Here is a 22148-nt window from a genome sequence, read left to right as displayed (position 1 = left end):
GAGCATACAAACAGAACTTAAAATTTCATATGTTGCAAACATGGGAATGGCTCTGTGCCAACTACAGTACTTATTAGCAGTGTTTACTTAATGCATGGGTAGTGTGTAGTTGCCTGGGTACCCCATGATGCTATACAGTTCATGAGAGAGCTCATGGCAGAGTAGATAATTACTCGACCTCTCGCTGGAAAGTCCAGGGATTTAAATCCCTTTTCGAATTATATTTATAATGTGCTAGGAGGGGTCCTCCTAGGCCTAAGTCCTAGACCAACTACTAACTTTTCTCATGATGCCTTGAAACAACCCACAACAGTTACTTAGCCTCGCGGTACCTATTTACTGCTGGGTAAATAGGTGTGAAGAACTGAATAAAGCGGGATAGAACCCCTACATTTTACCTCAACTTAAATTTCATATTTTCCTCTGCCAACCACAAGTGAGTTAAGTCTCACTTTTTTTTTCAAGGAGAATTTACTTACATCATTTGTGTATGTGCGCAAGTAAAGAGTTATTGTTGACACGAGAAGCATAATAGAGATAATATAAATCCACTGCCTCCCAGAGATTTAAAGGGTTAGGCAGTGATTTTAGGTCATTTTCCCAGAAAATCTTACATTCAGATCGCCTGCGATAGCTAGAATTGTTAATAAATAAGTTTGTTTTGTTGAAGAATGTATATTGTTAGGATTTCTTAAGGTCGCTATATATTAACCTGTAAGATACAACTAAGACAGCATTTGTTCGTCATAATGTTTACATCCACCAGATGACGTTACCAGTTATACTGTGCGCATCTTACGGTGTCCGAACTCGCGAGGCGCGACTTTACTTCTGAACTTTTGGTTTAAGAGAAATGTTCCCAAGTGCGTGGGGTAGAAGTTATCTGTAGAGGTTATTAAGAACAAATCAGCATCCATCACTAGTTCTGTTATTTTCCTAATTGTTATTATAACGTTACACATATTTTAAATTTTATTAGTGAACGAACGCGTAGTAGGAAAATCAGCAAAAACTGTTTGTAAATACTGAGAATATTTTCCTCAAGTTGCCCTGTGACTCAAACTGATTACGTTTGTCGATATGTTTTAAGCACAAATGAGACAGAAAAACACAATCCACTATTGGCATACTTCCAAAAGAAACATGAAACATTTCTTCAAATTATGTGCCGTAATTTCATTGACAATATTAATATCGTTGATCAGTGTTTACAAGAGTCCACCAGCGAGGCGGGCAAGAGGTGGGTCAGCACTCCCAGGCCACGCCAGCTGCCGCTCTCTCTTCACCATCACCCGGGCCCCAGACAACAACCTGTGGTTCCCAGAAATGTCTGAAGCTATCAGAAGGGTGCGACATCTTATTCAGAAGAGGTCATCACCAATGGGAGCTACATCAGAGGATTACCGTCGTCTTGGGGAACTGCTGCCAGCTCTCTTAACCATTCAAGACAACAATAGCACTAATGGTCAAGGGGGAAACCAGACAAAGAGAGAACCATCAGCCACTCTTCGGTCAACTACCAGACTTGGTGCTACCGGCGGAGTGCTGCCGTATGTCCCTTGTACTATAGCACCCTTTGACGACCCTGCTACCGTCACCGCCTGTCTCAGGAAGAGACTGGCCAAGGGCGCTCTATGGATCGATTTCTTTGGTGACTCTAAACTCAGAGTGCTGTTTTATGAGTTTCTTCGACGAACGGACAGTGAATACCACTACAGGGTCAAACTTCAGGTATGTCGTAGGTTGTTAACCTTGGTTGTTGTGGGTGATGTTTGTGATGAGAGAACAAGAGCCACGCATCCTCGGTTCTTGATAATATTCACGTTCACGAATCACGATTCATTTGAACGTGATTCGTATACCATTAGAAATATAACACTCGTGTATAATAAGACTAAATAGACCATTAATACTTTAAAAAGTACATAAAGAATAAACTAGCAAGAATCTGGCCAGCAATGTTAGAAGATTTCTCAACATTTTGTCGAGGTATGAATGTGGTGGTGAAGAGAAACTGGTGTAGTCTCTCAAATGTTTTATTAGATCAGAGGGGAACAGTTAGATATATAATACAAATTCTGGTGTGAAGTGGATATTTGTGTACATCGTTGATGCCAGGAGGATGGTGTTGTAGAAGGCAGATGTTGTGGGTGACATGTCCTACTGTAGAAGGCAGGTGTTGGGGGCGACATGTCCTACTGTAGAAGGCAGGTGTTGTGGGCGATATGTCTTACTGTAGAAGGCAGGTGTTGGGGGCGACATGTCCTACTGTAGAAGACAGGTGTTGGGGGGTGACATATCCTACTGTAGAGGGCAGGTGTTGTGGGCGACATATCCTACTGTAGAAGGCAAGTGTTGGGGAGGGACATGTCCTACTGTAGAAGGCAGGTGTTAGGGGCGACACGTTCTACTGTAGAAGGCAGGTGTTTGGGGGCGATATGTTCTATTGTAGAAGGCAGGTGTTGGGGGGTGACATATCCTACTGTAGAGGGCAGGTGTGGTGGGCGACATATCCTACTGTAGAAGGCAGGTGTTGGGGGCGCGACATGTTCTACTGTAGAGGGCAGGTGTGGTGGGCGAAATGTCTTACTGTAGAAGGCAGGTGTTGGGCGACTTGTCCTACTGTAGAAGGCAGGTGTTGTGGGCGACATGTCTTACTGTAGAAGGCAGGTGTTCGGCGACATGTCCTACTGTAGAAGACAGGTGTTGTGGGCGACATGTCTTACTGTAGAAGGCAGGTGTTGGGCGACATGTCCTACTGTAGAAGGCAGGTGTTGTGGGCGACATGTCTTACTGTAGAAGGCAGTTGTTGGGCGACATATCCTACTGTAGAAGGCAGGTGTTGTGGGCGACATGTCTTACTGTAGAAGGCAGGTGTTGGCGACATGTCCTACTGTAGAAGGCAGGTGTTCGGCGACATGTCCTACTGTAGAAGACAGGTGTTGTGGGCGACATGTCTTACTGTAGAAGGCAAGTGTTGGGGCGACATGTCCTACTGTAGAAGACAGGTGTTGTGGGCGACATGTCTTACTGTAGAAGGCAGGTGTTGGGGCGACATGTCCTACTGTAGAAGGCAGGTGTTGGGGGAGCAACATGTCCTACTGTAGAGGGCAGGTGTGGTGGGCGACATGTCCTACTGTAGAAGGCAGGTGTTTGGGGCGCGACATGTCCTACTGTAGAAGGCAGGTGTTGTGGGAGCGACATATCCTACTGTAGAAGGCAGGTGTTTGGGGTCGACATGTCCTACTGTAGAAGGCAGGTGTTGGGGAGGGACATGTCCTACTGTAGAAGGCAGGTGTGGTGGGCGACATGTCCTACTGTAGAAGGCAGGTGTTAGGGGCGACACGTTCTACTGTAGAAGGCAGGTGTTTGGGGGCGATATGTTCTATTGTAGAAGGCAGGTGTTGGGGGCGACATGTCCTATTGTAGAAGGCAGGTGTTGGGGGCGACATGTCCAACTGTAGAAGGCAGATGATTTCTTCACATTGTCTGGTCCGGGTATTGTGTTGACCATACAAAATACATATTATTACAAAGTTATCACAACTTTTAATACAGCGGCTTTCAGGTCTTTGGGCATTTCTTAGTTATTCTAAATCTGAAGCAATCTCTTTAATTTGAATGTTTTTAATAATTGCAGTAGATGGTACAAAGTCATATTCTATGTTTTCTCTCCTGCAAGCTTCATTGACCAATCAGTCTACATAGTCATCCAAAGTTACCAACTTCATCATAGGATGGGATCCACACGAATTTTATTCAAAAGTTATTATCATTGGCAGAAATCACATTTAATATATATTACAAAGTACGTCATACATTAACTGTGATAAGTTATTTAAGGACAGCAGAGCACTTTTAGAGTCACAAAATATCACTCCGCCCCCATTGAGCTAAAAGGTACTGAGTGGCTAGATTCTCAGCGTGTTTGTGATGTGCTTGTGGTGTGCTTGTGGCGTGCTTGTGATGTGATTGTGGTGCGCTTGTGGTGTGCTTGTGGCGTGCTTGTGATGTGCTTGTGGTGTGCTTGTGGTGCGCTTGTGGTGTGCTTGTGGCGTGCTTGTGATGTGCTTGTGGTGTGCTTGTGGTATGCTTGTGGCGTGCTTGTGATGTGATTGTGGTGCGCTTGTGGTGTGCTTGTGGCGTGCTTGTGATGTGCTTGTGGTGTGCTTGTGGTGTGCTTGTGGTGTGCTTGTGATGTGCTTGTGGTGTGCTTGTGGTGTGCTTGTGGTGTGCTTGTGGTGTGCTTGTGATGTGCTTGTGATGTGCTTGTGGTGTGCTTGTGGTGTGCTTGTGGCGTGTTTGTGATGTGCTTGTGGTGTGCTTGTGGTGTGCTTGTGGCGTGTTTGTGATGTGCTTGTGGTGTGCTCGTGATGTGCTTGTGGTGTGCTTGTGGTGTGCTTGTGGCGTGTTTGTGATGTGCTTGTGGTGTGCTCGTGATGTGCTTGTGGTGTGCTTGTGGTGTGCTTGTGGTGTGCTTGTGGTGTGCTTGTGGTGTGCTTGTGGCGTGCTTGTGATGAGCTTGTGATGTGCTTGTGATGTGCTTGTGGTGTGCTTGTGGTGTGCTTGTGGTGTGCTTGTGGTGTGCTTGAGGCGTTCTTCAGTCTGTGTCGTGCTGCTCAGTCGTCCAGTCTCTGCGTACTAGTTGTTGTTGTTGTTTTAGATTTAGGTACTCAGAACGAAATGTCCGTGTAGCACGGGCTATAGTGAGCCCGTAAAGCAAGCATACTAGACATTTCATTTGCTTTATATACTGCACACGCACAACCTTCTCTACATGTGCTAAGTTGCACAGAACCATCAGTAGAAGCATACAATTCAGTTGGTTTGAGATCTTGAAGATGAATGGCTATAGCTTTCAGTGTTATGCTTCACAGTCTTATAGGTTTGCTTTAAGCTGATGGCTGTGAAATGTATAGTGACCTACACATCATTCCAAAGGGAAATATAGTTAAAAAAAATTTCAGGATTAAGAAACACATTCAGTTGCAAAAGATTATTGGCATGACAGCTGAGCATACACTATAAACAACACTATAAGTTGTTTGTGGAGGATATAAGGAACAGTCAGAGTTGTTTAGAATAGATCTAATTTAGAATTTAGTTTGAATAGTGCTGGGGGATCATTAATTTTCAAAATCTGGGCATAAAAAATATTATTAAGTAGAACTATTTTCTCATAAATAGAGGATAGTCTTAGTTCTTTTCTCGTGTTAATATTTAGGAGTTCTAGGACAACCCAGGATGATACGCACGGCATCATTTTGTACTACATCAAGGCATTGTAATTGTTTAGGGGAAAAATTAACAAGGTGTAAAACGTATTAATCAACAACATATTGTATAAAGACAATATAAAAGTCACGAGAATATATTATGTTAATGCCAAATCCTTTGCCCACGAGAGTTTTGGGAGGTTTAAGGCGATCAACAAATGTTTTGCGAATGTTGCTGATAACATTTGTATCACTGACCTCGATTCCAAGATATTTCTAAGACTCGCAAGCCTCCACGGGCTCTCCATTAATAGTACAGTTAGAATGATGAAGAGAATGGGGAACAAGAACCCTTGTTTTATCATCAGAGATAATGAGACCACATTCTAATATTTTCTTGGAAAATGCATCAAGTAATGCTTGTAGTCTACTTTTACTGTGTGTCATAATACAAATATCATCAGCAAAACTAATAACATAGGCACATCTTAATTCTTCTGGGCGTGAGGAACTCTGACTTGGTGCCTGTACCTGGGACGTGCAAGGGACGTGTCTGGGTGTGTGGATCACGTCAGCCACGAGACTACAGTTTTAATAATACGATCAATCCTTCCTAATTGTTATTATTTTTTTATTGTTCTTATTTTTAGAATTCAACAAAACGTTATGAGGAGTTAAGACTAAATTTCGGCAATCTACATCATGACATGGAGGCTACAACAGACCTCGAACCGCGTCTGCGCATTACATTCAGGTAGATAAAAATAATTGTGGATGAATGTGATATTCAACCTCCAAGTGTTGATACTCAAATACATTCAATGGGATATCCAACTATATGTGCCCTCAACCAGTCTCAGGGTAGACGTAGTCCCTGTTACTACTGCTACCACAACTATCACTGCTGCTCCTCTAGTAACTCTCGTCACAGTTTCAGACCGTTTGTGGAAATGGCGCCATCGTTGGTGAGAGAGAGCGCTGAGCTCCGACAGCTGGGCAAGTGGGCCAGGGGAGAGGAGAGACCACCTCAACTCTTGCTCCTTGGTAAGATCTCAGACAGTAATATATATCTTAAACCCCAGTTCGTGTCCCACGATATTCTTAAGCAGTTTTCGGGTGAATACAACATGTTGCCTGCCACTGTTTCATTTATTGTTAACCCAGTACTGAAGAAACTCTGCCACAGCTAGTGTGACGGCATACTAATTATCGTGTGAAGGGCTGGATTAAGACCGGATCAGAAACCTTTAGAGGCCCTAAGAACTTAAAAGATTTTGGTGGCCCCAAACATATCTGATTCAAAATATAAACAATCGGAAAGCGTAAAATAAAATTAATTTTTCTTACTTTTTCTAATTGCAAAAATCTTTGATCAGATCCTCAAAACTCATCTTACGTAACACATCTGATTCTATACTTAGTACAGATAAGGCATCCAGCCTACCTTGTTACATTGTTGATTTCTTGGAAATTTTAATCTACTTCAACTGAGAAAATGAACGCTAAGCTGAGTAATTTGTGAAGTTTAATATTAACAAATATAATAAAACAAATGTCTACATTTGAAAAGGCACATTTAATATTGCCTACAATTATTTTATAAAGTTCAGCATGACTGAATCTTGTTTATACCTTTTTATTTCACTGAACTTATGACGCACATATGAGCGAAACATCTGAAGCTCACATGAGAAGTTGTATATATCCTCTGGCAAAGCATCAGTCCACTTTTGACAAAACTAAAAAGAGCTTTCAAGTTCAGATGATGAAGCACGTCTCTTAGAAATGAAGATCTCTGCTATTTCTTTGTATATCTCTCCTCTTCTTATCATCTCAGTTTTAAGTTTGTCAACAATTGTGAAAAAGGAGGTGATACGAAAGTTATCGCTGACATTCAGATCTGCTTCTGGCGAATCTCCATCATTGGGTACCTTCTTTCTGATACATTTGCGAGTTTGAGCTGTTATGTGAATTAGTGATCCACGATCACGGTAGTGTGGTTGACAATTTATATGACGTGGGTGTGGATCAATAATTCCTCTGGGCTTTAGTAGCAGTCAGGGAAAGTCGAAAATTCCAGCTGGGCAGCGGTTAGTTGCGTCTGAAATATGTTTATAATAAGACTGCTCACAGCAAGGTGGATAGAACTTTTGTCTTCCATTTGTAGGGTCCGTTGTTCAAGTCTCCTAGTGCCCAGGTGAATGAAATGTTTATATCTACTGTAGTGTGGTAAAATATATATATATATATATATATATATATATATATATATATATATATATATATATATATATATATATATATATATATATATATATATATATATATATATATATATATATATATATATATATATATATATATATATATATGAATGGTCCTCTTTCGGTCCCTCAACTGTTTATAAAATAAATTTATTTTCTCCCGTTTGTTATATTATTTTTTCTGTTTCTATCAATATTATTGATATATATTATTGTTGAATAAATTCACAAGGGCCGTGATGAAGGTTCGAACTTACGTCCCAGACGCGCCTTAATCTACTGAGCCATGACTTGGTCAAAATCCCGTGTGGATTTATTCATATGATATATCACGCTATTGTGATTTCTGTGTGTATATATTATTGTTGTTCTTACCATATTAGCAAACATTTGGAACTTCCATCAACTAAGCTGTATTTGGGCGCTATTTCTCAATATTCTTTAGGCTACACCACGTGGATGATGCAGAGAATGTTTTTTGTCTATTCCCATGACGCCTACAGCTACATTATGCACATGCACAGGGCTGTAGTGCCGCTTCTCCAGCAGGTAAGTAAACATAGGTCACTATAATTTGGAAACATTTTTGTCACATAATTGATAGGCATAACCCAATAAAAAGCTGTGTAAATTCGGGAAGGATATATATATAGTGTGCGGGAGGGCGGACAATTGGTGTAGTGTTTACAAGGTGTACCTTCCTTGGGCGCTTGTGGGCCCAGGGGTGATATAGCCAGTTTAGTTCATTTATTATATACCCCGTACCCACCCTGTGAGCAGTACTGGAAAGGGTTACAGAGGCACATAATGGGCTCAGGGACTGAGCCCCACAATTCATTTAGCTAAGCAAATTACTATCTTGATGAGCTAATTCAAAAATTCAACGCACATCTTCACATAAACAATGGACTCGAGACCGACCACAAGTACAGTTTCTAAATTAAGCAACTGACATGCGGAGAGCTAGTGTCACAAATGATAGCAATGGCTCGCTCAGACATCTTTAGTAGATCAAAATATTTAATGGATTGTTCTTCAGAGCTATATTATCTATGGGCCGTGTGCAATGTCCTGTTATGGATTAAATTCTGTAGTGCATGTGCAATGTGTTTAAGAAATATTTTCAGTTCTTGTACGGCTCCATGTAATTTAGTACCTAAACTGGCAAGCTCACGCATTGTATTCTCCAATTATTTATCTTTATTATAGCATGTGTTACAACGAACATTGGCACTTTAACACTTAATGTATCTAGAAGAAAGTATTATCAAGATCCCAGAGCACTAGGCACAGTGACAAGTAGTTACGTAACTTACTAGGTATTTACTGCCATTGTTAATCTTAAGTTTCAAAAGAATTCTTGGCCATCAAGTACTGTAAAGATTAAAAACGAGAATTGAAACAGATAACACAGGATGTACAACATTTATTGCGTAAAAAAGTGTTGGAATGATAAAACACTTTCTTTCAGATTTCTCAGAAGACCCGCGTCCTGGTGATCGCTGAGTCCCGTTACCGAGAACATGCGGTCAGCAACCTCTTGAAAAACAACAGGATTCTCTATGGAGATGCCTCCATAGACTGGAGCGCGATGGTGTTCCTGTATTACTTGCAGCAGTATAAGCAGCAGCAGTCTCCTCATACACCGTCTAGGGCTTCTACTGCTCACACAACACCAGTTACTTGGTCACAAGATGAAAACCTACACCATGATGATCCAACTCCCAAAGCACATAGTCAGACCATCCTGGACCATATGGTGCCCAGAGAGGCCGATGGTGGAGTGTGGTGGTGGGACACTGGCCTGCCCCTCAATATGGCTGCGATCGGCGAGTGTGATGAACTCTACCATCGTGGACTAGTGTCCATTCCCGCCTATAATGGAGCACACCTGAAGTGTGGCGACTTTCATCACGCGGGCACAGCTACCCTCAGCGACATGGTGACCATGTTGTTCAATCTCATGTGTAATTCGCTGTTGGGTGCACACAACACCTTCTGTTGCTCACGAGGAGTTGAGCAAAATAAAATATAAAGATATAATTGGGTTCCTGATGAACAGCAACAAGAAAACGGCCTCCTCTTAACACAGCATTCAACTTCATATTTGGTCCGAGTGATGGTGAAGCACATGTCCAAATTTAAACAGGTCAATTGGACACAAAATGAGCATGGACCATTCTAACTTGGGAATCCAACCACATCAGTTGATTTTTGGAGGCATGGATCTGACCAGAATCTTTAAACAACACTAATTGTTACGAACCCTTTCAGTAAAGTACAGACATAACATAGAATAAAATTAATCATAAATTCTTCAGTTCCTTCTTTGGCTAAATTTCCTTCCGTTAAACTTGAAGTTTTTCCTGTAGACGAGTCCAGGTTGACAGGTTTGAGGAACACCCTCTAGTGCGTCTTGTTATGACAGTCAGCATTGGCCAGATGGGGACGAAGGTGTATCAATAAAAAGGGAAATTCATACGTCAGGATGTGACATGTCTGAGAGAAGACAGCCCACACGGCCAGGCTCAGTACACCCCAAGATGACGCATGTGGACACTCAAGTCCTGGTGTGGTCGCTGTTTCAAACGGTTGTAAGGATTGTCCTCTGTTTTGGGGTTAATTAATGTACTATGTGGCGGGACGCAGGATACAAGTGGCAATTCAACTTAACATTCTATACATAAATAATTCGTCACGTAACTATGCAGTAAAATTGTTGGTGGTAAAAATATTTTATTTAATCATTGATGCTGTGTAATGTGGAACAGACGAGGTCCTTGAAGTATAATCACTGAGCTCGCACACAACAGTAATAATAATCTAAGATGAAAGTAGCGGGTATATTGACTGTAATAAGAATGTAATCATCTCAGCGCATAGTAGAGCAAAAACCACATGTCTATAATTATTCCATACTGAAAGTAATACATGTGTAGGTGTGTGTGTGACAGTGTGACCGGCACTGCTGAAGGGCAGTGAGAGTGCGAGCCGACCCTTGATCACCATCGCTTAATCACTCAGATTTGTTAATTAATTATAGAATCTTTATCGATTTTGGAGCAGACGGGGGAACTATCGCTTAGTTCCGTCACCTGAGACTACTGTCTTGGAACTTTCCGTCACCTGAGACTACTGTCTTGATCCCTTCCGTCACCTGAGACTACTGTCTTAGATCCTTCCGTCACCTGAGACTACTGTCTTGAACCTTCCATCACCTGAGACTACTGTCTTGGACCTTCCGTCACCTGAGACTACTATCTTGGACCCTTCCGTCACCTGAGACTACTGTCTTGGACCCTTCCGTCACCAGAGCTCTTAAAACTAGCTAGTTTGAAACAAAATGAACTAAACAAATATGATTAATTAAGCGATGGTAATAACCCATTGTCAATAATTAATTAGTGTATATTTTGTCCTATTCCATAGATTATATATTTCATCGCTAAATGTAACTAAAGATGATTAGCTCAATAAAATTCAATAAAATATTTATATTGAATAATTACATTTAGAATATCATTATAGCGTAATTTTAAACAAAAAATTTAAGTTATTAGATGAAAGGAAGAAACACAGAGGCAAGAGGTTTGAGTTTTGAAACAAGTGGGACTAATTGTGTCAGGGATTCAAATTCAAAATCAAACAAGTTTATTGAGGTATAAATACACACAAAGGGATGAGTTAGTTCAAGCTATTCTCACCCCGTTCAGTGCAACGTGTCCATATATATACATATATAACTGAAAACTCTACACCCCAGAAGGATTTGAACCCAGACAGCCAGGAGCACTATAATGAAGTATAATCGCCCTGTAATGAAGTAAGGGCGAAGAGGTAGAACAGCTTATTGACAGAGCTCGGGTTATCTTGAGATGATTTCGGGGCTTATCGTCCCCGCGGCCCGGTCCTCGACCAGGCCTCCTTTTTGTTACCCCCCCCCCTCTCAGGAAGCAGCCCGTAGCAGCTGTCTAACTCTAGGTGCCTATTTACTGCTAGATAACATTAGCATCAGGGTGAAAGAAAATGTTTGCCCATTTGTCCCCGCCTCCACCGGGGATCGAACCCGGAACCTCAGGACAACGAATCCGAAGCGCTGTCCACTCAGCTGTCAGGCGCCCAATTCCCCCAGATGCATGGGGGAATTGTGTAAAAACCTGGTTTGCGTCTCGGAGTGACTGCAGGATCCGTGGTAATTCTAGTTGATTTCCCGGTTACAATTCTTTTACCATGTCATGTCGTAGTTCAGTCGATTAAGGTGTGTCTGGGATCCTCTCGAACGTAGGTTCGAACCCTCGTCACGGTCCTTGTGGATTTGTTCAGCACTATGCACCTTGGCGTATTTTGTACGTTAACCACTCAACCACCGTGACTGTATAAAAGTCATTGGAAGCCGAGTCTATATCTTTAACAACTGGACAGTACTTGGTGGTAAGCTTGGGTATACATATTTCATCGAATCACTTCACTTTGTGGGGCCACGTGAGCAACACAAATCGCATTTGTGTTGCTCACTTGGCCCCTCAATTTGTAATTAACGGATTGGCTTTCTGTAACCATCCATTAGGACCTTTCCTGGCGTGCTAGAACGCAACCATCCATGAAGACCTTTCCTGACATTTTGGAAACAACAAACACAATGCCATGTAACTGCACAGTGCAACAAATAAAAAGATGCCATATATATATCTATGGCACAAGGATATACCTGCATTGTATACATTTTCAGCTCATGTTTCACCTCTAAGATATTGGATTGTTTCGTCATGAATAATGCATTTAAAGTAATTATGCATTCCTTCAACACTGCGCAAAAATATTCTCAAATAATGTTTACCAATGTGTTCTTAGAATATCTGAGTTCAGTGTACAGGTCCGCTAATACCATATGATATTATATTTTGCTCCGAATTATCTTAACGGATTTCCTGTGTTTTGTGGGTGGGAGCGTTCAGATTGTTTGTCCGTTATCATCATACATTCTTATATTATATTTTGTCATTAAATTGTAAGTGAAAATACTTAAAAAACAAACGCATACTTTAGGTCAAATTTGCTAAACGTCAATGCGGAAGATTTCGAAAAACATGAAAATCCTTGATCGACACCTTACCGAACTTTTCGCCATATATTTTTAATTTTTAGACGTTTGTTTAATTACTGTTTATGTCTAATGCTGGAGCTAATACCCCATGAACAATGAACAACAATAATATTCGTGCATATTTAACTTTTTTCATTTGCAACCATAACTCGTTTATGCTATTTGTTTCACATGTTCGAATATTGGGCAAAAATTTGCTTGACCTAATAACTCTTATTAGTACTGTATATTAAATAGCCTATTCAATATTAACAAATCTACAACTTATACAGTATTTCATATCATATGACTGATTCATTTTTATTTATTATTACAATCCGAAGAAAGACCATTTATAAGTTAGGCCTCATTTACATGCACGAGCGTATACACCAAATGGTTAAATGTATACAATATGCATAGCATTGTCCTGAAGCAACATGTCTTGCAGGAATAACAGTAATATATGCTGCACGCGGAGGCTGTGACGACGTCCTTGTTGGTAGTGGTGGGCTAGTATATAAGGGGCGCCAGCAGCCACTCTGGCAGGCAGCTCCTCATTGTGGATCAACATGAACGCTCTGGTAAGGCTTCCACTACTTACTATCAGTTTTTGCTGAACTCTTTACTCAGCTCCAGTGATACTTATGTAAGAACATTAAGGAGAATATTATATTTTTCCCTCTCGCCAGACTGTGTACGCTTTCGCGGCTCTTGCGGCTTGCTGCGGTGCCCAGCTGTTTGGATATCCAGGAGCATACAGCCCCTACTTAGGCAACTTTGGAGTCTCTCCGAATAGCCTATTCGGTGCTCCAGTCCCAGTGTCCTCGCCATCTTTCGGTCCTCTAGTATACAACGCAGGAAACTTCGCTCCCGTCCAGTCCCAGTACCACGCCCAGGACGAACTGGGCCAGTATTCCTTCGGTTACTCCGGTGGTCCTTCGTCCAAAGCTGAGACTCGCGACGCCTTTGGCATCGTCCGCGGGTCATACAACTATGTTGACGCTAATGGCAAGGTTCAGACCCAGAACTATGTAGCAGACGCACTCGGCTTCCATGTGGCTGGTACCGACCTGCCCGTGGCACCTGATGCTCCTAAAGCTGCTGATCCAGGTCCCCTGCCCCAGCCCGTACAGGACACCGCCGAAGTGGCAGCAGCTAAGACCGCTTTTAAAGCTGCTTACGACAAGGCCGCAGCCGCCGCCGCTGCGGCCCCTGACAGTCGCAAGAAGCGTTCAGTCGTGGCCGCCCCAGCTGTCTATTCTCCCAACGGCTTCTCCTACGGGTTCTCAGCTCCTTTGACTTATGCCAGCCCATCTATACTAGGCGCCCCTCTCACTTACTCGGCCGCTCTACCTGCATATACCGGTGTTCCCGCCCTAGGCTACACTACAGCGGTCGCCGCCCCAGCTGCTACCCTTCGCGACGCTCAGCTTCTCCGTATCGTGCACAACCCTGGTCATGCGGTCTCCTACCGTGTTGACTAGATGTTGTAGAGTACGTAGCCCAGAGGCTGGTCGCTACCGTGTTGACTAAGTGTTGTAGATCACGTAGCTCAGAGGCTGGCTGCTTGGTACCTGTTGTACAGTTAACCTTTGTTACTTGTGTTTTCGCAGGTAAAAACTAAATCAGGTATCAGTAACCGGTGAATTGCCTCTGGTCTGCTGTTGACAACCCATCCAGGCGTCACACAGTAGAGAGCGTATTCATGTTCCCACAATTAAACATTTATAAGCACTTTGTTAAATACTTTAATAAAAGATTATTTTTACGCAATGATGTTATTATCCATTTTCAGAGTTTCCCAATGTGAAGCTTGTGTTCACGTTCCATGGTAGAACAAATATTTAACAAGGATAAGCCTTTAATGGACGACGTTCCGCTGTAGCGGTTATTTTCACAGGTAACATATGAGCATACAAACAGAACTTAAAATTTCATATGTTTGCAAACATGGGAATGGCTCTGTGCCAACTACAGTACTTATTAGCAGTGTTTACTTAATGCATGGGTAGTGTGTAGTTGCCTGGGTACCCCATGATGCTATATTGTTCTTGAGAGAGCTCATAGCAGAGTAGATAATTACCTCTCGCTGGAAAGTCCAGGGATTTAAATCCCCTTTTCGAATTATATTTATAATGTGCTAGGAGGGGTCCCCCTAGGCCTAGGTCCTAGACCAACTACTAACCTTTCTCATGATACCTTGAAACAACCCACAACAGTTGCTTAGCCTCCCAGTACCTATTTACTGCTGGGTAAATTAGGTGTGAAGAACTGAATAAAGCGGGATAGAACCCCTACATTTTACCTCAACTAAATTTTCATGTTTTCCTCTGCCAACCACAAGTGAGTTAAGTCTCACTTTTTTCAAGGAGAATTTACTTACATCATTTGTGTATGTGCACAAGTAAAGAGTTGTTGTTGGCATGAGCAGCATAATAGAGATAATATAAATCCACTGCCTCCCCAAAATTTAAAGGGGTAGGCAGTGATTTTAGGTTATTTTCCCAGAAAATCTTGCATTCAGATCGCCTGCGATAGCTAGAATTGTTAATAAATAAGTTTGTTTTGTTGGAGAAGAACGTATATTGTTAGGATTTCTTAAGGTCGTTATATATTAAACTGTAAGATACAACTAAGACAGCATTTGTTCTCATAATGTTTACATCCACCAGATGACGTTACCAGTTATACTGTGCACATCTTACGGTGTCCGAACTCGCGAGGCGCGACTTTACTTCTGAACTTTTGGTTTAAGAGAAATGTTCCTAAGTGCGTGGTGTAGAACTTATCTGTAGAAGTTTATAAATACAAATCAGCATCCATTACTAGTTCTGTTGTTTCCCTAATTGTTATTATAACGTTACACATATTTATAATTTTACTGGTGAACGAACGCGTAGTAGGAAAGTCAGCAAAAACTGTTTGTAAATACAGAGAATATTTTCCTCAAGTTGCCCTGTGACTCAAACTGATTACGTTTGTCGATACGTTTTAAGCACAAATAAGACGGAAAAACACAATTCACTATTGGCATACTTCCAAAAGAAACATGAAACATTTCATAAAATTATGTGCCGTAATTTCATTGACAACATTAATATCGTTAATCGGTGTTTACAAGAGTCCACCAGCGAGGCGGGCAACAGGTGGGTCAGCTCTCCCAGGCCACGCCAGCTGCCGCTCCCTCTTCACCATCACTCGGGCCCCAGACAACAACCTGTGGTTCCCGGAAATGTCTGAAGCTATCAGAAGGGTGCGACATCTTCTTCAGAAGAGGTCGTCACCAATGGGAGCTACATCAGAGGATTACCGTCGTCTTGGGGAACTGCTGCCAGCTCTCTTAACCATTCAAGACAACAATAGCACTAATGGTCAAGGGGGAAACCAGACAAAGAGAGAACCATCAGCCACTCTTCGGTCAACTACCAGACTTGGTGCTACCGGCGGAGTGCTGCCGTATGTCCCTTGTACTATAGCACCCTTTGACGACCCGGCCACCATCACCGCCTGTCTCAGGAAGAGACTGGCCAAGGGCGCTCTATGGATCGATTTCTTTGGTGACTCTAAACTCAGGGTGTTGTTTTATGAGTTTCTTCAACGAACGGACAGTGAATACCACTACAGGGTCAAACTTCCGGTATGTCGTAGGTTGTTAACCTTGGTTGTTGTGGGTGATGTTTGTGATGAGAGAACAAGAGCCACGCATCCTCGGTTCTTGATAATATTCACGTTCACGAATCACATTCATTTGAGCGTGATTCGTATACCACTAGAAATATAATAATCGTGCATTATAAGACTAAATAGACCATTAATACTTTAAAAGTATATAATTAAAGAATAAACTAGCAAGAATCTGACCAGCAATATTAGGAGATTTCTCAACATTTTGTCGAGGTATGAATGTGGTGGTGAAGAGAAACTGGTGTAGTCTCTCAAATGTTTTATTAGATCAGAGGGGAACGGTTAGATATATAATAAAATTTCTGATGTGAAGTGGATATTTGTGCACATCGCTGATGCCAGGAGGATGGTGTTGTAGAAGGCAGGTGTTGTGGGCGACATGTCATACTGTAGAATGCAGGTGTTGGGCGACATGTCCTACTGTAGAAGGCAGGTGTTGGGCGACATGTCCTACTGTAGAAGGCAGGTGTTGGGGGCGACATGTCCAACTGTAGAAGACAGATGACTTCACATTGTCTGGTGCGGTTACTGTGTTGACCATACAAAATACGTATTTTTACAAAGTTATCACAACTTTTAATACAGCGGCTTTCAGGTCTTTGAGCATTTATTAGTTATTCTAAATCTGAAGTTATCTCTTAAATTTGAATGTTTTTAATTATTGTAGTAGATGGTTCAATTTAAAGACAGCAGAGCACTTTTAGTCACAAAGTACCACTCCGCCCTCATCGAGCTTAAGGTACTCAGTGGCTAGATTCTCAGTGTGCTTGTGATGTGCCTGTGGCGTGCTTGTGGCGTGCTTGTGGTGTGCTTGTGATGTGCTTGTGGTGTGCCTGCAACGTGCTTGTGGTGTGCTTGTGGTGTTCTTGTGGTGTGCTTGTGGTGTGCTTGTGATGTGCTTGTGGTGTGCCTGCAACGTGCTTGTGGTGTGCTTGTGATGTGCTTGTGGTGTGCCTGCAACGTGCTTGTGGTGTGCTTGTGGTGTGCCTGCAACGTGCTTGTGGTCTGCTCGTGGTGTGCTTGTGATGTGCTTGTGGTGTGCTTGTGGTGTGCTTGTGATGTGCTTGTGGTGTGCTTGTGGCATGTTGTGGTGTGCTTGTGATGTGCTTGTGGTGTGCTTGTGGCGTGCTTGTGGTGTGCTTGTGATGTGCTTGTGGCGTGCTTGTGATGTGCTTGTGGTGTGCTTGTGGTGTGCTTGTGGTGTACTTGTGGTGTGCTTGTGGCGTGCTTGAGGCGTTCTTCAGTCTGTGTCGTGCTGCTCAGTCGTCCAGTCTCTGCGTACTAGTTGTTGTTTTTGTTGTTTCAGATTTAGGTACTCAGAACGAAATGTCCGTGTAGCACGGGCTATAGTGAGCCCGTAAAGCAAGCATACTAGACATTTCATTTGCTTTATATACTGCACACGCACAACCTTCTCTACATGTGCTAAGTTGCACAGAACCATCAGTAGAAGCATACAATTCAGTTGGTTTGAGATCTTGAAGATGACTGTCTGTTGCTTTCAGTGTTATGCTTCATAGTTTCAGTGTTATAGGTTTGCTTTAAGCCAATGGGGTATGAAATGTATAGTGACCTACACATCATTCCAAGGGGGAATATAATTAACAATTTTATCAGGATTAAGAAAAACATTCAGTTGCAAAAGATTATTGGCATAACAGCTGAGCATACACTATAAACAACACTATAAGTTGTTTGTCGAGGATTTAAGGAACAGTCAGAGTTGGTTAGACTAGATCTAATTTAGAATTCAATTTAGTTTGAATAGTGCTGGGGGATCATTAATTTTCAAAATTTGGGCACAAAAAATATTATTAAGTGGAACTATTCTCTAATAAATAGAGGATAGTCTTAGTTCTTTTCTCGCGTTAATAATTATGAGTTCTAGGACAACCCAGGATGATGCGCATGACATCATTTTGTACTACATCAAGGCATTGTAATTGTTTAGGGGAAAAATTAACAAGGTGTAAAACATAATAATCAACAACTTATTGTATAAAGACAATATAAAAGTCACGAGAATATATTATGTTAATGCCAAATCCTTTGCCCACGAGAGTTTTGGGAGGTTTAAGGCGATCAACAAGTGTTCTGCGAATGTTACTGATAACATTTGTATCACTGATCTCGATTCCAAGATATTTATAAGACTCGCAAGTCTCCACGGGCACTCCATTAAAAGTGTAGTACAGTTATAATGGGGAAGTGAATGGTGAACAAGAACTCTTGTTTATCAACAAATAATGAGACCACACTCTAATATTTTCTTGGAAAAGACATCAAGTAATGCTTGTAGTCTAGTTTTACTGTGCGTCATAATACAAATATCATCAGCATAACATACAAATATCATCATTCTTCTGGGCGTGAGGAACTCTGTCTTGGACGTGCAAGGGACGTGTCTAGGTGTGTGGATCACGTCAGCCACGAGACTACAGTTTTAATAATACGATCAATCCTTCTTAATTGTTATTAATTTTGTATTGTTCTTATTTTTAGAATTCAACGAAACCTTTTGAGGAATTGAGAAAAGAGCACGTCAATATACATCATGACATGGAGGCTACAACAGACCTCGAACCGCGTCTGCGCATTACATTCAGGTAGATAAAAATAATTGTGGATGAATGTGATATTCAACCTCCAAGTGTTGATACTCAAATACATTCAATGGGATACCCAACTACATGTGCCCTCAACCAGACTCAGGGTAGACGTAGTCCCTGTTACTACTGCTACCACGACTATCACTGCTGCTCCTCTAGTAACTCTCGTCACAGTTTCAGACCGTTTCTGGAAATGGCGCCATCGTTGGTGAGAGAGAGCGCTGAGCTCCGACAGCTGGGCAAGTGGGCCAGGGGAGAGGAGAGACCACCTCAACTCTTGCTCCTTGGTAAGATCTCAGACAGTAATATATATCTTAAACCCCAGTTCGTGTCCCACGATATTCTTAAGCAGTTTTCGGGTGAACACAACATGTTGCCTGCCAGTTTCATTTATTGTTAACACAGTACTGATGAAACTCTGCCACAGCTAGTGTGACGGCATACTAATTATCGTGTGAAGAGCTGGATTAAGACCGGATCAGCAACATTTAGAGGCCCTCAGAACTTAAAAGATTTTGGTGGCCCCATTCATATTTAATTCAAAATATAAGCAATAGGAAAGCGTAAAATAAAATAAAAAATTTCGAAATGAAACAAAACTTAGAGTAAGATGGAAAATAATGCTTTTTTGAATGTCTCTATTTATATTTGAAAAGTGTTCTCTTACTTTTTCTAATTGCAAAAATCTTTGATCAGATCCTCAAAACTCATCTTACGTAACACATCTAACTCTATACTTTGTTGAATAGTTGATTTCTTGGAAATTTTAATCAACTTCAGCTGAGAAAATGAACGCTCAGCTGAGTAATTTGTTAACTTTATTATTAACAAAATAATAAAGACATTTGCTATATTAAAATATAGCAAATGTCTTCATTTGAAAAGGCACACTCGGTATTGCCTTCTACAATTATTTTACAAAGTTCAGCATGACTGAATCTTGTTTTTACCTTTATATTTCACTGAACGTATGACGCACATATGAGCGAAACAGCTGAAGCTCACATGAGACATTGTTATTTAAATCCTCTGGAAAAGCGTCAGTCCACTTTTGACAACAATAAGAGTAGCTTTCAAGTTCAGATGATGAAGTAACATGATGTGGCACGTCTCTTAGAAATGAAGATCACTGCTATTTCTTTGTATATCTCTCCTCTTCTTATCAACTCAGTTTAAAGTTTGTCAACAATTGTGAAAAAGGAGGTGATACGAAATTTATGTCTGACATTTAAATCTGCTTCTGGCGAATCTCCATCATTGGGTACCTTCTTTCTGATACATTTGCGAGTTTGAGCTGTTATGTGAATTAGTGATCCACGATCACGGTAGTGTGGTTGACAATTTATATGACGTGGGTTATATATATATATATATATATATATATATATATATATATATATATATATATATATATATATATATATATATATATATATATATATATATATCACGCCTTCTGGGTCCCCTGAACTGTTAATTAGATGAATTTTTTTCTCACGTTTGTTATATTATTGTGTTAATATTTTTTGTTTCTATTAATAATATTATTATATATTATTGTTGTTCTTACTACATTAGCAAACATTATTCTTCAGGCTACACCTCGTGGATGATGCAGAGAATGATTGTAAACTATTCCCATGACGTCTACAGCTACATTATGCACATGCACAGGGCTGTAGTGCCGCTTCTCCAGCAGGTAAGTAAACATGGGTCACCATGATTTGCAAATATTTTGTCACATAATAGGCGTAACGCAATAAACAGCTGTGTAAATTCGGGAAGAATATATGTGTGTATATATATATATATATATATATATATATATATATATATATATATATATATATATATATATATATATATATACATATATATATATATATATATATATATATATATATATATATATATATATATGTATATATATATATATATATATATATATATATATATATATGTATATATATATATATATATATATATATATATATATATATATATATCTTTAGTAGATCAAAATATTTAATGGATTGTTCCTCAGAGCCATATTATCTATGGGGTCGTCTATGGGCCGTGTGTAATGTCCTGTTATCGATTAAATTCTGTAGTGCATGTGCAATGTGTTTAAGAAATATTTCAGTTCTTGCACGGCTCCATGTAATTTAGTACCTAAACTGGCAAGCTCACGCATTGTATTCTCCAATTATATTTCTTTATTATAGCATGTGTTACAATGAACATTGGCACTTTAACATTTAATGTATCTAGAAGAAAGTATTATAAAGATCCCAGAGCACTAGGCACAGTGACAAGTAGTCACGTAACTTACGAGCCACTTACTGCCATTGGTAATCTTAACAAATTTCAAAGGAATTCTTGGCCATCAAATACTATAAAGATTAAAAGAGAGAATTGAAACAGATAACACAGGATGTACAACTTTTATTGCGTAGAAAAGTGTTGGAATGATATAACACTTTCTTTCAGATTTCTCAGAAGACCCGCGTCCTGGTGATTGCTGAGTCCCGTTACCGAGAACATGCGGTCAGCAACCTCTTGAAACACTACAAGATTCTCTATGGAGATGCCTCCATAGACTGGAGCGCGATGGTGTTCCTGTATTACTTGCAGCAGTCTCCTCATCCACCGTCTAGGGCTTCCCCTGCTCACACAACACCAGTTACTTGGTCACGAGAGGAAGACCTACACCATGATGATCCAACTCCCAAAGCACATGATCAGACCATCCTGGACCATATGGTGCCCAGAGAGGCCGATGGTGGAGTGTGGTGGTGGGACACTGGCCTGCCCCTCAATATGGCTGCGATCGGCGAGTGTGATGAACTCTACCATCGTGGCCTGGCGTCCATTCCCGCCTATAATGGAGCACACCTGAAGTGTTACGACCCTTATCACGCGGGCACAGCTACCCTCAGAGACATGGTGACCATGTTGTTCAATCTCATGTGTAATTCACTCTCGGGTGCACACAGCACCTTCTGCTGCTCATGATGCGTTGAGCAAAATAAAATATAAAGATATAATTGGGTTCCTTATGAACAGCAACAAGAAAACGGCCTCCTCTTAACACAGCATTCAACTTCATATTTGGTCCGAGTGATGGTGAAGCACATGTCCAAATTTAAACAGGTCAATTAGACACAAAATGAGCATGGACCATTCTAACTTGGGAATCCAACCACATCAGTTGATTTTTGGAGGCATGGGTCTGACCAGAATACTTAAACAACAGTAATTGTTACGGACCCTTTCAGAAAATGACAGA

General features: G+C 41.0%; 3 protein-coding genes across 3 annotated transcripts; all 3 read left to right on the top strand.

The window, feature by feature from the left end:
• The first annotated feature begins 1062 nt into the window (after nucleotides 1-1062).
• Nucleotides 1063-10749, top strand: LOC123757868 (uncharacterized). The gene is made up of 5 exons (XM_069338654.1): nucleotides 1063-1731; nucleotides 5867-5970; nucleotides 6148-6260; nucleotides 7926-8029; nucleotides 8952-10749. Exons 1-5 carry the CDS (start codon nucleotides 1096-1098, stop codon nucleotides 9513-9515), a joined length of 1521 nt encoding a protein of 506 aa, XP_069194755.1. The 5' UTR covers nucleotides 1063-1095; the 3' UTR covers nucleotides 9516-10749.
• A 2173-nt stretch (nucleotides 10750-12922) lies between these two features.
• Nucleotides 12923-14289, top strand: LOC138372918 (adult-specific rigid cuticular protein 15.7-like). Its single transcript, XM_069338593.1, has 2 exons — nucleotides 12923-13147; nucleotides 13256-14289. The coding sequence occupies exons 1-2, from the start codon at nucleotides 13136-13138 to the stop codon at nucleotides 14048-14050; spliced, it is 807 nt and encodes a 268-aa protein (XP_069194694.1). The 5' UTR covers nucleotides 12923-13135; the 3' UTR covers nucleotides 14051-14289.
• A 1245-nt stretch (nucleotides 14290-15534) lies between these two features.
• LOC138372998 (uncharacterized) lies at nucleotides 15535-21874 on the top strand. Its single transcript, XM_069339045.1, has 5 exons — nucleotides 15535-16203; nucleotides 18753-18856; nucleotides 19034-19146; nucleotides 20455-20558; nucleotides 21350-21874. The coding sequence occupies exons 1-5, from the start codon at nucleotides 15616-15618 to the stop codon at nucleotides 21872-21874; spliced, it is 1434 nt and encodes a 477-aa protein (XP_069195146.1). The 5' UTR covers nucleotides 15535-15615.
• Nucleotides 21875-22148: the final 274 nt, after the last annotated feature.

This window comes from Procambarus clarkii, chromosome 40 (genome assembly GCF_040958095.1).
Source record: "Procambarus clarkii isolate CNS0578487 chromosome 40, FALCON_Pclarkii_2.0, whole genome shotgun sequence".
Taxonomy (NCBI): Eukaryota; Metazoa; Arthropoda; class Malacostraca; order Decapoda; family Cambaridae; genus Procambarus; species Procambarus clarkii.
The sequence above is the reverse complement of the archived record's forward strand: the minus strand, read 5'-3'. Positions and strand labels throughout refer to the sequence as shown.

Coding starts and splice junctions, on each gene's coding strand:
- LOC123757868 (XM_069338654.1), top strand. CDS start 1,096: ATGAGACAGAAAAACACAATCCACTATTGGCATACTTCCAAAAGAAAC. Junction 5,971..6,147: donor CGTCTGCGCATTACATTCAG/GTAGATAAAAAT, acceptor CTCTCGTCACAG/TTTCAGACCGTTTGTGGAAA. Junction 6,261..7,925: donor ACCTCAACTCTTGCTCCTTG/GTAAGATCTCAG, acceptor AATATTCTTTAG/GCTACACCACGTGGATGATG.
- LOC138372998 (XM_069339045.1), top strand. CDS start 15,616: ATGAAACATTTCATAAAATTATGTGCCGTAATTTCATTGACAACATTA. Junction 18,857..19,033: donor CGTCTGCGCATTACATTCAG/GTAGATAAAAAT, acceptor CTCTCGTCACAG/TTTCAGACCGTTTCTGGAAA. Junction 20,559..21,349: donor TAGTGCCGCTTCTCCAGCAG/GTAAGTAAACAT, acceptor ACTTTCTTTCAG/ATTTCTCAGAAGACCCGCGT.